Source organism: Elephas maximus, chromosome 11 (genome assembly GCF_024166365.1).
Source record: "Elephas maximus indicus isolate mEleMax1 chromosome 11, mEleMax1 primary haplotype, whole genome shotgun sequence".
In the NCBI taxonomy this organism is placed as follows: Eukaryota; Metazoa; Chordata; class Mammalia; order Proboscidea; family Elephantidae; genus Elephas; species Elephas maximus.
The window spans coordinates 91311128-91325543 of record NC_064829.1 but is presented as its reverse complement, the minus strand read 5'-3'; the positions used below and the strand labels follow the sequence as shown (position 1 = coordinate 91325543).

Here is a 14416-nt window from a genome sequence, read left to right as displayed (position 1 = left end):
GGGCGGCCTCGTGAGGTCGAGGCCTAATGGCACCTGGCGGCGGGGCGTGGCTGTGGGGCTAGGACAAGCGGGGGCGCACTCAGCCCCCTCTCGGACGCCAACTTGAGTCTGCGGGGCGTAACCGGCTCCACAGTCCGCGAGGCCCGTGCACCCCACCTCGCGGCCGCAGCGGCGAGCGGAAGTGAGGTCAGCTGCGCCTAGCGACGGGCGCAAGAGGCCGCGCAGAGGAAGTGCGGATTGTACGCGGGTAGCAGCGACTGCGCAGGCGCGTCGAGGGCGGGTGACGCGGCCATTTCCGCTTCCGGTCCGTCACCTTCGGTTGCTTCCCGACTATTGAGCGGCTCCGCTCCCCTGGCCCGGCTCTCCGCGCCCCCTCCCGGGCGCCGGGGCGGCGGGGCGGTCGGCGTGCGGTCTCCGGAGCGTCCGCGCGTGCGTCCGAGCGCGCCTCCGCCTGCGTCGCCCGCCGCGCGCCCCGCGACACCGAAGCCAAGCGGGGGCAGGGGGGCTGACCGTCATGACCCCCCGGAGCCCGTCGTGAGGGGCCGAGGTGAGCGCGGGCTCGGGGCGCGGGGTCAGCTTGGGAGGCGGCAGGCGCCGCGGCCCGGGCCTGGGCGGCGGCGCGCGGACTTCGCCGGGCCTCGGGACAGGCTGGCTGTCCGTTCTCGGGTCTGGTCGTCTCTGCCGCCTTTGCGTCTCCGCGTCCGGGTCCCTGTGTTTGTCTTTTCGTCTTCTCCTCGGCCGGCCTGATCTCCTGTCTGTCACCGTCTGCCTCTTTTCTCGGCTTCAGTGTGTGCTTCCGTGGTGGTCGGTCTCTGTGTCGGCTTTGGTGTTCTTGACGTCCCTGTGTGTCTGTCTTATCTCTGTGTGACTGCCAATATTTCTCTCTGGGAGTTTCCGTGACTTCAGCTCCCCAGGTGTCCCCAGCCCTCCTCTAGATCCTCTTGCCTCTAGGGCTTCTCTTTCTCTTCCTGTCTTCACTTCTCACTTTTGCCCCCTGTACCACCACTTCCAGTCCCAAAGTCCCCGTCCACGAGTCTAGCTAGGATCTGACTCTCCCCATTCCCACCTAGTTTCCTGAGACTGGAATGTGGTGGTTAAGATCCCCGACTCTGGAATCTGAGACCCTACTGCTTGCTAGTTGATGGTATTTTGACAGGTGTTTTCTTTTATCCGTAAACCTCAGTTTCCTAGTCTTTGAAATGGGAGTAACAGTAGCTCCCACATGATAGGGTCCCTGTGCATGTTAGTTGAGGCGGTGCTTGTGAAGCACCTAGAACACTGCCTGGCAGGTAGACAGTGTGTAATTAACTGGAAGCTTGTGTAGATTTTCTGTTCCATTTAGTATGCCTTAGTAGTTTCTGTTATATTGTATTTGCCCGTACTGCCCCTGATATTTTTCTTCGAATCAGCTTAAATTTGAAAGACCAAGCCTCATTCTAAGCAAGATCTAAAATCTTAGCTTTGATGCACGAGATGTGTGCTTTTCCGGACGCGCTTTAGATAAATACACGCTGTTAATGCATCTTCGGATGCCACCCTTCTGGAAAGGTTTTTTGTTTTTTTCTCTGATAATAATAGCAACCAGCATTATTGAGCGCCTCCTATCTGTGGGGCCTGGAGCCAAGCACTTTATGTACCCATAGTATTTAATCAACTAGTCTGCCAGGTAGAGATTCTTTTCCTCATTATGGAGTTGAACAAACTCCCTCTCGAGGAGGCTGCTCTGCTATAGCTTATGTGCCAAAATTTGGATCTAAATTCCACACACTTTCCATTATATCCTAATTTTCTTGGGCCTTCTCTGTCCCAAGTCACTGCCTGTTTCTGTTCTAGGGCCTGTTTTTTCTCATTTCCCTGCCTGCGTCACTCATTGTCTTTCCCTGTTTCTTGTTGTGTCTTTGCTCATCTCATTGTGTCTGCGGGACTCCCGCTCTCTGCTTGTCTCTCTCAGTTTCTGTTCTGTCATCCCCTAATCTGCCTTTGTCACTTTTTCTCTTAGTCTTCATGTGTCTGGCTGTCTTGGGCCCTGGCTGTCTCTTGTCAACTATTTACATCTATCTCCGAGTGCCTGGCTCTCTGGCCTGAGTTCAAAGGCAAGGGCCAGCCTGTTTTATTCATCCCCATGGCCCTGGGGACTTACGTTGTTGTGGGGCTCAGCACCTGTCCATCAGTAGCTGCTCAGAGCCTGCTCGGGATCCAGGTTCGTGGGGATGACTTGTGTGCCCCTGGGAAAGGGCGTTTCCTCTCTCTGTCCTCCCCTGTAAGTGGCTCTGAATCCTGGGCTTGTTGGAAGGATTACCTGGGTTAGTGTGTATAAAGCACTTAGGAAAATGCCTGGAACAAGGTAAGAACCACGTAAGTGCTTAGTGTCATCATCATAAGGAGTCCTAGTGGCGCGTGATTAAAAACTTGGCTGCTAACTGAAAGGTCAGCAGTTCAAATCCACTAGGCTCTGCAGGAGAAAAATGTGGCAGTCTGCTTCCATAAAGTTTTATAGTCTTGGAAACCTTATGGGGCAGTTCTGTTCTCTCCTGTAGGGTCACTCTGAGTTGTAATCAGCTCGATGACACACGACAGCGACATTATCATCATTATCATTTGTTTGATTCCCTTCCTTTTGTTCTTGTGGCACTCATCTCAGCCCAGGTTAGTTTAATGTTGTTGTCAGCTGATGTCGAGCTGGCCCTTGGCTCATGGCGACCCCACACACATGAGATCAGACTGTTGTGACCCACAGGGTGTATGTTGGCCTGTTTCAGTAGTATATTGCCAGGGCTTTCTTAGTCCATCTTAGTCTGGAAGCTCTGCTGAAGCCTCCTCAGCGTCACAGCAACTTGCAAGCCTCCACTGGCAGATGGCTGGTAGCTATGCATGAGGTGTATTGACCAGGAATTGAACCCGCACCTCCTGCATGGAAGGTGAGAATCCTGAACCACCACTGCCCTCTTAATTTAGTGTCAGTAAATTTAAATGTGAGCAGTATATGTTTTGGAGGTGGGCCTAGGTATTTATCCCTATGCTGCCCTGATCCTGGGGTGTGACCTTGGTTGAATTGTTTAACTTTCACGAGCCCGGGCCCCTCATTTGTAGTCTTGACATGCTGTATGCAGCAGTGTTAAATGAGACAACAAATGTGTTAAATGAGATAATGTTCTCTCGGGCTGGCACACAGATAGGACCCAGTCAGTGGGGCTGTTGTACTCCTTATCTCTCTTCGCCTGGATCTTCAGCTTCTCACACCTTTGGGACGCAGGGTTCCCCTGATGTTCCCCCATCCTTTCGCTGCCCAGCTTTGTATTCTCTTCAGTGGCCCACTATCCCGGGTGTCCTTTTTTTGCCCTGAGTTCCTGCCTCCTCTACCCCCATTGCTCCAGAGGCCTTTCCTGCCCTCCCTCTTTCCTTTCTTGCCTTGACCGGTCATTGAATGTCACTTCCGGGCTGGCCTCTCTTGGGAAAAGCCACATCCAGACAACCATGGTCTCTGCCCCCACAGGGTGCATGAGCCAACCTTAGTCATGGAATCAGACAAGTAGGCGTAGAGTCATGAGGGCCAGCCTTAGTCACAGAATCAGACAAGTAGGTGTAGAGTAATGAGGGCAGCAGAATCTGCCAACAAGGCTCAAGGAATGGCAACCCTGGTGCCGGCGTGTGGATCTAGGAAGGGAAGTTTAAGTGGAACCCTAGGCGGGGGTGTATGTGTGTGTGTGTGTGAGTAGGAGGCCTCAGAGAAGGAGAGGAAGAGCTGTGAGCAGGATGCATGGTTGGATGACCTCGGCCGATGTTCATGGGGTGCTTTCCCTGCACCAGCTTCTTTCAGTTCCCTGGGTCATCATGTGACACCCCATTTCACAGAGGAGAAAACTGAGATGTGGAAGCCCATCAGCCCACCCAGGGTTGAATGGCTGGTATGTGGCTGCCCCCCAAGCCTGCATTCTCCCAGCACATATTCTGCCTTGCCCAGCAGGGGTGCTAAGGCAGGAAGGAGCCGGGCAAGTTTGAGGAACTGAAAGGTGAATGGCAATGGCGGCACTTTAAGACAGAGCAGTTAATGAGGGACGGAGCCTTCTAGGCCACAGTTAGGGATGCGTTCTCTACCTCGGGGGCCGTGGGGAGCCCAGTCTCTTTCCAAAGGGCCTCTCCTCTCCTCCTCAGATGCAGTGATTGACCACCCCTGCTGCGGCCCCTGTCCTCCACTTGCACCGTCATCTCGACACCCTTGCTGCCAGGCACCATGTCGACCTCGTCGTTGCGGCGCCAGATGAAGAACATTGTCCACAACTACTCGGAGGCAGAGATCAAGGTCCGTGAGGCCACGAGCAACGACCCCTGGGGCCCGTCCAGCTCCCTCATGTCAGAGATCGCCGACCTCACCTACAACGTCGTTGCCTTCTCTGAGATCATGAGCATGATCTGGAAGCGTCTCAATGACCACGGCAAGAACTGGAGGCATGTTTATAAGGTCAGTGGCCCTGGGCCCTCACCCTGCCCCTGCCCTGTCAGCAAACCCCCACCTGACACCCCAGGACCAGGATCTCAAACACCTTTCTGGGCTGACAGGTGAGCTGTTAGCGGTCAGGTGGGGAGATGGTAAATGGAGCATGAGTGCCCACCTGGCCCTCCCGCCTGGTCAGTCCCACGGGGTAGATTAGAGTTAGGGGTAGGGTAAGGGATAGGTTTAGGGTTAGTGTTAAGATTAGGGCTAGGTCTAGTGTTAGTGTTGGGAATTGGGTTAGGGTTAGTGTTAGAATTTGTAGTAGGATGAGGGTTAGGGATAAGGGTAGCGCTACGGCTAGGGTGAGAGTGAGAAATAGGGGTTATGTTAGGGTTAGGGTGAGGATTAGGATTAGCACTTGGACTAGGGGGTAGGGTTAGGGATAGGTGTAGTGCTATTGTGAGGGTCAGGGTGAGGGATGGGATAGAGCTATGGCTAGGGTGAAGGCTAGGTATAACGGATAGTGTTAGGAATGAGGTAGAGCTAGGATTAGGGTTAGGGAGATGGTCGGGGTAGAGGTAAAGCTAGGGTTAGGGTGTGGGTTGGGGATGGGGTAGAGCTAGGATTAGGGTAGGGCTAGGATGTGGCTTAGGAATAGGGGTAGAGATAGGGTTAAGGTTAGAGCGAGGGTTTAGGGTTAGGGGTAGAGAGAGAGCTAGCGTGTTGGTTAGAATTAGCATTTGTGGTATGTTTAGGAATGGAGTAAACTAGGATTAGGGTGAGGGTTAGAGATAAGGGACAGAGCTAGGGTGAGGGTGAGGGGTGGGGTTATTGAATGGGTAGTTTAGGATTAGGATGAGGTTTAGCATTAGTGCTAGATGTAATTTTAGGGATTTGGTGTAGCTAGGATCAGGATCTCAAACCTGTTTTATTTTTTAAATTTAATTTTTTAAGTTTGGGTGAACTGGAACCATAACCAGAATGGGAAAAATTACAGATCTTAGGTATTCTGGAAACTTATCCTCCTCATCCTAATTCTAATCCTAGTCATTACATTGACCTGGTTCTAACTTGTTTTGTTATGGCCAATTAAGCGAAACTGGAAGAGACCGGAAGTTTTTTAATTTGGGTGGTCTGGAACCATAATTGGAACGGGAGAAATTATGGGTTGATGCCCTGGAATGGGAGAGTTGGAAGAGGCATAGTGAGCCCTTTCAGAAGCCTGATGTGTGAGATTGAATTATCGGCAGGACTGTGGAGACACACATTTAAAGCTGCTTGCTTGGCTCCCACCTTTGAGCCAGCTACCGCAATTTCTGATTCTGCATAGAATCCAATGGACAACACATTTGGTTGCTGTGCAGTGGTGTATGCTGCTCTTGTTTTCTAGCAGGGCTTCAACTGTAATTTATCTCATCTTCTCCTGTGGAGTACCTGGTGGGTTCAAATGATTTATAACACATTTTTTGGGGGGACATAATTCAACCCATAACAATCTGTTAGAATGATAGGGGTGAACCTGATGTGCATTATGCTAAGGGAAGGAAGTGAAACTCTAGAGACTGCGTGCAGTTTGCTTGCATTGATATGGTGCTCTGGGGATGGCGGGCTACAGACAGAATATAGAGCAAAGCCTGGTGGTTGCCAGGAGGTGGGGGCATTGATTGCAAAGGGGTAGCGTCAAGGGACAACTTTGGGAGTGACAGAACTGCTCTGTATCATTTTTTTGTTCCTTCCCCCTTTTTGTTACTGTGAGAATATATGCAGTCGAGCCTTTACCAGTTCAGCAGTTTCCATTTATACAATTCAGTGACATTGATTACATTCTTAAAGTTGTGCAACCATTCTCACTGTCTTTTTTCAAATTATTCCACCATGATTAACACAGACTCAAGGCCCACTAAGCAAAAACTCCCCCTTTTCTCATCCTTCCCACCCCTGGGAACCACTGATATTTTGGGTTTTGTAAAAATGGTGTGGTAGAGATGGCTGACCACCTCTAGCTTCACAAGGGGCAAGGAGAATCAAGATCAATAGCCGAAGGCTGATTCCTATGACATTTAGGTCAGACATACCTGCTCTCTCGAGCTCTTTCTACCAATTCTAATGCTAGCTGTCCCTCCCATGGCACATTCTCCTTCACTGCTGAGTTTGATAATTTATTGTAGTGGCTATACAGAGAACTTACAGACAGTAGTCGTGACTATGGGATTTATTAGGGAAGTGAATACGTTACAGTTCAAGTTCAGGAATGCTCAGGATAACAGTTCTTCCATCAGGACAGCCTCTTCTCAGCTGTGCCTGCAGGCAGGCCTCTCTCTCGCCCTCTGCCTCTGCCCTTTTGCAAGTGTTACAAAGCTCTTTTAGCTCCACTGATAAAGTGCCCTGAGGCACCCACTCTGCCAGTAATCCCCCTGCCCCAACGCTCAGCTCTAGCTCCTTGAGTGGGCAAATCTAGTTTTGCCAGGTGCCTAGAAGCACCCTACTCGGCCAATAGTCGGTAAGCCTCCTGCTCAAAGGTGCTCAGCTTTCTCGCTTTGTGGGCTCCTGGCCCCCTGCGCTGTGTCCTGCTGGCCTCCTCCCACTGCTTCCACACTCTTTCGGTTCCAGGAGCTTCTTGATGCAGGGATCCCGGGTCCAAAAGATGCACTCCAGCCCTGGCTCTTCTTTCTTGGTGGTGCTGAGATCCCCTCCCGCCTCTGGGATGCCTCTTTTTAAACCTAGCAGGATGGCAAAACTGAACAGTCCCTTTGTTAGAGCTCCGTAGACCTTATTTGCCTGGTCCCACCCAGTCACTTGGGTGGAAGTTACAAGACCATGGTGAGCAAGAAAGGCCATATAAAAGCGATCCATTGCATCACAGGTTTCTGTAGATTTGCTTATTTGTATAAGTGAGGTCATACAGTATTGTCCTTTTGCAGTTGTTTTCCGTCAGCATAATGTTCTCAGGGTTCATCCATGTTGTTGGACGCTTCAGGAGTTCATTTCTCTTTATGGCTGAGCAATATTCCATCACCTTCTTTAAAGAAAAAACCTGGTCAATAAAGCAATTAGCGTTGCAAGGTTTTATTGGGTGGAAGAAACTCTTTGAGAACAGAGAGCACCCCTTCCAAGAGATGATCTCAGCACATTACAATTTTGGTCATTCACTTAATCGGCAGAAGGTGGCTTAGATTAGTTTATTAAGGTTTCTTGTTTGCATTCCATAGGCTACTTACGGCTTATCTAATTATTAACTGTTTTCCCAGAACTGTCCTTATTACGAGTTTTTAGTTTCTGTGAAGGGTTAAGACTTAAGTTTAAACAGAACCAAAGTCAACCCAAATCTGTTGCTGTTGAGTCGATTCTGACTCATAGTGATCCTATAGGACAGAGTAGGACTGCCATGTTTGGTTTCCTAGGCTGTAATGTTTTGGGAAGTAGATCGTCAGGCACCTTTCTTTTGTGGAGCGGCTTGCGGATTCGAACCTTTTGGTTGGCAGCCGAGTGCTTAACCCCTGTACCACCAGGGTTCTAGGTTTAATGGGGGTGCATTTTCTTAAACAATGTGTATGTGCCACATTTTGTTTATCCATTCATCTGTTGAAGGATACTGGATTGTTTCCACCTTTTGGCTATTGTGAATAATGCTGCAGTGAACACTGATGTGCAGGTTTCTGAGTGCTTGCTTTCAACATTTATTTATTTATTTTTATTGCTGTGTATATGGTGTCGCCACTGTGGGATTCTACCACAATCATTTATTTATGCATTCTGCTATTGATGGGCATTTGTGTTATTTCCGCATCCGCCGTCTTTTAACTGCAAGTCCAAAGTCCAGAAGGCTTTGGAAAATGAAAGCTTGTGATAGTTCACCTGGCAGCAAAGCCTGACCTGTGCTGAGGTGAGGCTCACTGTACAGTCTTTATTGGTCCCTCTGAGTGCGACTACTCATCTAGCCCTCTGCGAGAGTTACCTTACATGTGGTGTGTGTGCAGTTGTCTTAGTTTCCTAGTGCTGCTGTAACTGAAATATCACGTGTGGGTGGCTTTAAGGAACAGAAGCTTATTTTCTCACATTTTAGGAGACTAGAGGTTCAAATTCAGGGTGCTGGCTCTAGGAAGATCTTTGTCTCTTGGCTTCTATTCCTGGGTTCCTTGGCTATCTTCATGTGACATCTGTCTTCCCTGATTACCCTTGCTTTTGTCTGTGCTGTTCTATACATCAAAAGTGATTGGCGTAAGATACACCTTGTACTGAAACAGTATAATTAACATAACAAAACTATGCCTAAATGGTATTACATTCGCTGGTATGTTGCTGTGTGCATTCCAGTTGTTTCCACTCATAGCTAACTCCTTCATTGTGACCCTATAGGAGAAAGTAGAACTGCCCCCATAGGGTTTTCTAGGCTGTAATCTTTATGGAGAGCCCTGGTTGCACAGTGGTTAAGAGCTCGTCTGCTCATCAAAAGGTTGGCAGTTTGAATCCACCAGCTACTCCCTGAAAACCGTAAGGGGCAGTTCTACTCTGTTCTATAGGTTTGTTATGAGTTGGAGTCGACTCAAAGGCAACAGGTTTGTTTTTGTTTTTCAGTCTTTCTATGGAGGCAGATCACCACTTCTTTCTCCCACAGAGCAGCTGGTGGGTTCGAGCTGCCAACCTTTTGGTTCGCAGCTGAGTGCTTAACCACTGCGATAGGTATAAGGGTACAAATTTAGAACACGTAATTTTGGTGGGACACAACTCAGTCCGTAACAGCATCTTGCTCTTGAAAATTCAGAATTCCAAAGCACAGATGCCCCCAGAGTCTCAGGGACTGAAGACTTGCTTTACCTGCCTTCCCACCTTGGGTGTGACACCATATCAATGGCTTTGCTTCTCTACTTCCTCTAATCGGTCAGCACCGCTAGGGCAAGTTAAAGACTAACTCCGATTAGGGATATGATTAGGGATATAACTACGTCAGCCCTGCCTCCTGAGGGCCAGGCCAGATCTAGGTCCTGCTGCGTCCAAAGGTTGGAAAGCTGTTTTGACCCTCCGTGGTGTGTCTGGAAACATCGTCGAGTGAAAGGGTGGATTCCTTCCTCTGGTTTCCTCTTTTCTAGACCTGGGGACCTCGAATGGGATCCTGGGGCTCCATGAAGTCCTTGGAAAACCTGGTGGTGGAGTAGTTAAGAGCTAAGCCTACTAATATCAGCAGTTCAAATCCACCAGGCGCTCCTTGGAAACACTATGGGGCAGCTCTGCTGTGTCCTGTAGGGTCACTGTGAGTTGGAATCGACTTGACAACAATGAGTTTGGTTTTTTTTTTTTTTTTTTGGTATGAAACCCCTGGAATCATCTGTGTTTTTTCCAAGGGCAACGGCTCTTGCCTTGAGCAGTCTCCAGAGGGGGCTGACTCTTTTCCTTGCTGCACAGAGCCAGGGCTGGAGCCCAGGCTAGAGAAAGACGCAAAGACCACCTGGCCCAAGAGTGGGGATTTTTTTTTTTCAGTTTCACATTAACTTTTTGAAAAGGGAATATGTTATCCTGTTATGAAATGCACAAGATATCAAAGGATGCCAGTTGAGAAAAAAGATTCCCTTCTCCCAGACTCTCGCTCTTGCTGTTCCGAGTGTCTTATGTGTAGTTCCCGAGAGAGCCCGTGCTGGGACTAGCTACCCCAGGCACACACAAAACACAACCAGTGACTGTTGAGTCAACTCCAACTCATGGCAACCCCACGTGTGTCAGAGTAGAAATGTGCTGTGTAGGGCTTTCAAGGCTGTGAGCTTTCAAAGCAAATTGCCAGGCCTTTCTTCTGAGGCACCTCTGGGTGGACCTAAATCTCCAGCCTTGGCAGTTAGCAGCTGAGCACTTAACCATTTGCACCACGAGGGATTCCACCCCAGGCACAGCTTCCTGTTTTTTAAAAAAATTTTGGTGAATGTATGCCCTGGTGGTGCAGTGGCTGAAGCACTTGGCTGCCAGTCCAAAGATTAGCAGTTTGAACCCACCAGCTACTCCATGAGAGAAAGATGTGGTAGCCTGCTTCCGTAAAGATTTACAGCCATGGAAACCCTGTTGGGCAGTTATACGCTCTGTCGTATAAGGTTTTTATGAGTCAGTTTTGACTTGATGGCAGTGGGTTTGTGTTTTTTGTATGCACAGCCAGAGACACCATTTCAACAATTTCTCCCTGTACAATTCACATTTTTCATGTGGTACAACCATTCTCCCTATCCTTTTCTAAATCATTTCACCATCATTATCTTAAACTCACTGCCCCCTAAGTTTCCCAGCCAACACAGCTTCCCTTTTATAGCAGGGGTAGCTTGTCACGTGGTCACTGTTGAAACCATTCCACATCACTGTGACTTTTTCCACTTAAAAATGATGGCGTGTTCCAGACTTACAGAACAGAAAAAGCAGCCTGTCATACCTGTGTACAGTGTCTTTTTTTTTTTTTTTAGAACTTATTTTGGTGTGTTACATGAGATTTCCATCTTAAAGAAACAGAGCAGGCTCTGTGCCCCTGGGCTGGAGTGACTGCAGCTGCTGTCTGCCTTCTCTTTTTGTTCATTGAGAGATAATTCACATAGTGTACCATTCACCCATTTAAAGGACAGTTCAGTGGTTTTTAGTACATACACAGTGTTGTGCAACCAGCACCTCTATCCAGTTCTAGAATTTTTTTTTTTTGGTGTGATTATCATGGTGTTTATTTTTTAAAATTTATTTTGTTATTATTGAGAATCTACACCGCAGAGCATACATCCATTCAACAAGTTACACATGTCCAATTCAGTGACATTGATTACGTTCTTCCAGTTGTGCAACCATTCTCACCCTCCTTTTTTAAGTTATTCCTCCCCCATTTACATAAACTCTCTGCCCCCTAAGTTTCCTGTCTGATCTTTTGATTTGTTGTTGTCAATTTGATCCTGTATAGGTAGTTCTCAAAAGAGCACAACGCCCAAGGCAGACATTTTTTACTAGTTAAGCTAAACTATTGCTTGGTTTTAAGAAGACTTCAGGGGATATTTTTGGTTTAAGGTTTAAAGATTATCTCAGGGCAATAGTTTTGGGGTTCATCCATCCTCAGTGGCTCCAGAAAGTCTAGAGTCCATGAGAATTTCCAGTTCTGGAACTTTTTCATCACCTTAAAAGGAAACCCCACACCTGTTGGCGGTCACTCCACATCCCACCCTGCTACCCAGGCCCCTGGCAACCACTACTTTACTTTTTGTCTCTTCGCCTTTACCTGTTCTAGTTATATTGTGTAGGTGGGATCATATACTAATATGTCATTTTGTGTATGGCTTCTTTTACTCATTATAATGTTGACAGTGTTCACCCATGTCATAGCATGTGCTAGAACTTTATTTCTGAGATACTGCTTGACCCCCGACTGGGATGGCTGTTACCAGAAAAACAGAAAGCAACAAGTTTTAGTGAGGATGTGGAGAATTGGAGTACTTACTCATTGCTGGTGGGAATATAAAATGGTTTTCCATTGTGGAAAACAGATATGGTAGCTCCTCAAAAAGTTATACATAGAATTACCATAAAAAAGCCAAAAACAAAACCAGTTTGCCCAGTGGATTCTGACTCATGGTGACTCCATGTGTTGGAGTAGAGCTGTACTCCATAGGGTTTTCAATGGCTGGTATTTTGGAAGTAGATTGTCAGATCTTTCTTCTGAGGCGCCTCTGGGCAGACTTGAACTGTCAACATTTTGGTTAGCATTAGCAGCCGATTGTTTTAACTGTTCTTACTACCCAGGGGCTCTCAGAATTACAGATGACCCAGCAGTTCCACTCCTGGGTATACGCCCAAAAGAATTGAAAGCAGGAAGTCAGACAGATCCTTGTACATCAGTGTTCACTGCAGCATTACCTACAGCAGCCAAAAGGTGGAAACAGCCCTCGTGTCCATCAGCAGATGAATGGGCAAACAAAATGTGGTACATACACACAATGGAATACTACCTAGCCATAAAGAGGAATGAAGCCCTGATGCGTGCCACAATGTGGAGGAACCTTGAAAACACTATGCTGAGTGAAATTAATCAGACACAAAAGTACAACTATTGTATCATCCCACTTATATGAACTATCTGTTGTTGTTGTTAGGTGCTGTCAAGTTGGTTCCGACTCATAGCGACCTCGTTTTCAACAGAATGAAACACTACTTGGTTTTGTGCCATCCTCACAGTCGTTGCTGACTTTGAGTCCATTGTTGCAGCCACTGTGTCAGTCCATCTCGTTGAGGGTCTTCTTCTTTTTCAATAACCCTCTACTTTACCAAGCATGATATTCTTCTCTAGGGGTTGGTCCTTGCTGATAACATGTCCAAAGTATGTGAGACAGAGTCTTGCCATCCTTTCTTCTAAGGAGCATTCTGGCTATACTTCTTCCAAGACAGGTTTGCTTGTTCCTCTGGCAGTCCATGATAGATTCAGTCTTCTTTGCCAACACAATAAAGCAAATGCATCAATTCTTCTTTGATCTTCCTTATTCATTGTCCAGCTTTTCCCTGCATATGAGGCTATTGAAAATAGCATGGTTTGGGTCAGGTGCAGCTTAGTCTTCAAAGTGACATCTTTGCTTTTTAACACTTAAAAGACGTCTTTTGCAGCAGATTCGCCCAATACAATATGTTGTTTGATTTCTTGACTGCTGCTTCCACAGGCTTTGAAGAAATATCTAGAACAGGCATATGTATAGAAATCATAGCCTATTAGTGGTTACCAGGAATGGGAGGGAGGGGGCTAAGGGAAGTTAAAAAAAACCTTCATTCCTTTCCATTGCGAGATGGTATTCCACCGTATGTACATACCCCGTGCACTGGCCGAAGACACATGGTGGCACTGGGATTTGAGCTGGGCGCCTGTCCCTGTTCATTGCAGCCATGTGGTGACCGGTGCCCCTTGCCTCCACCTGTCTGGGCCTGTGGGCCTTACACCTCCCCATCCCTGTCTGCATGGCAGCTGTGTGTTGACTGGTGCCTCCCATCCCCTGTGTCTGGGCCTTTGCCCCTCCCCCAGTCCTGTCCCACTGTGTGTGCGATGGCTGTATGCTAAACGATGACCCTTGCCTGGTCCTCGTGCAGGCCATGACGCTGATGGAATACCTGATCAAGACGGGTTCAGAGCGCGTGTCGCAGCAGTGCAAGGAGAACATGTACGCCGTGCAGACACTCAAGGACTTCCAGTACGTGGATCGCGACGGCAAGGACCAGGGCGTGAATGTGCGTGAGAAGGCGAAGCAGCTGGTGGCTCTGCTGCGTGATGAGGACCGGCTGCGAGAGGAGCGTGCACACGCGCTGAAGACCAAGGAGAAGCTGGCACAAACCGCCACTGGTGAGCTTGCCCTGCTCTTGAAGCCCCTGGTCCTGGGAGTCTCCCACCGTGTCTTCCTCCATTCTGGCTGCAGGACCCTACAGCCCCAAGTGCAGGCTTTTCTCTCCCTCCTTTCCTTCTCCTCCTTGGGACCTTGGCCATGGACCCACTGTGGCCCATCCTTCCCCTTGTGCCTCCCCCTACCACTCCAGGGCCGTCCCTGCTCCTTGCCTCCCATGGTGCGGAGGCCTGGACCAGAGGCTTGGCACCCGGTCAGACACACATGCTGATCTGGCACCCCTGAGAGCCCAGGGCTCCTCTAGGCCCAAGCATGGTAAAGCCCCTCCTCCCCGAAGCGCATACCTGGGCCTGAGCCCTAGATAGGAAGGGTCCCCAGGGAACTGCCATCAGCTATGCTGCAGGGGGAGCAGGTGGTCCCTGCAGTAGGACTGGATCTATCCTGTGGGCATAGGAAGATGGTTGAGTGGGGGTGAGGGTAGTTGCCAGGAGGCAGCCCGCAGGGCCTGCTGGTGGAAAAAGGCCTGTGGGCTTGCTTTGTTGTTGTTAGGGGCTATTGAGTCGATTTTGACTCATGGTCACCCCACGTGTGTCAGAGTAGAACTGTGCTTCATAGGGTTTCTTTATTGTAATTTTTTAATTTTTATTGTGCTTTAAGTGAA

The 14416-nt window shown here is 48.7% G+C and overlaps 1 protein-coding gene across 4 annotated transcripts in view; it reads left to right on the top strand.

The window, feature by feature from the left end:
* The first annotated feature begins 303 nt into the window (after positions 1-303).
* EPN1 (epsin 1) overlaps positions 304-14416 on the top strand; it is a 36240-nt gene continuing 22127 nt past the window's right edge. For all 4 annotated transcript variants that reach the window (XM_049900856.1, XM_049900855.1, XM_049900854.1 and 1 more), the window contains exons 1-3: positions 304-547; positions 4153-4459; positions 13508-13757. In XM_049900856.1, coding sequence (XP_049756813.1) covers positions 4232-4459; positions 13508-13757 — 478 coding nt within the window. In that variant the 5' untranslated portion in view covers positions 304-547; positions 4153-4231. The remainder of the gene's footprint in view (positions 548-4152; positions 4460-13507; positions 13758-14416) is intronic.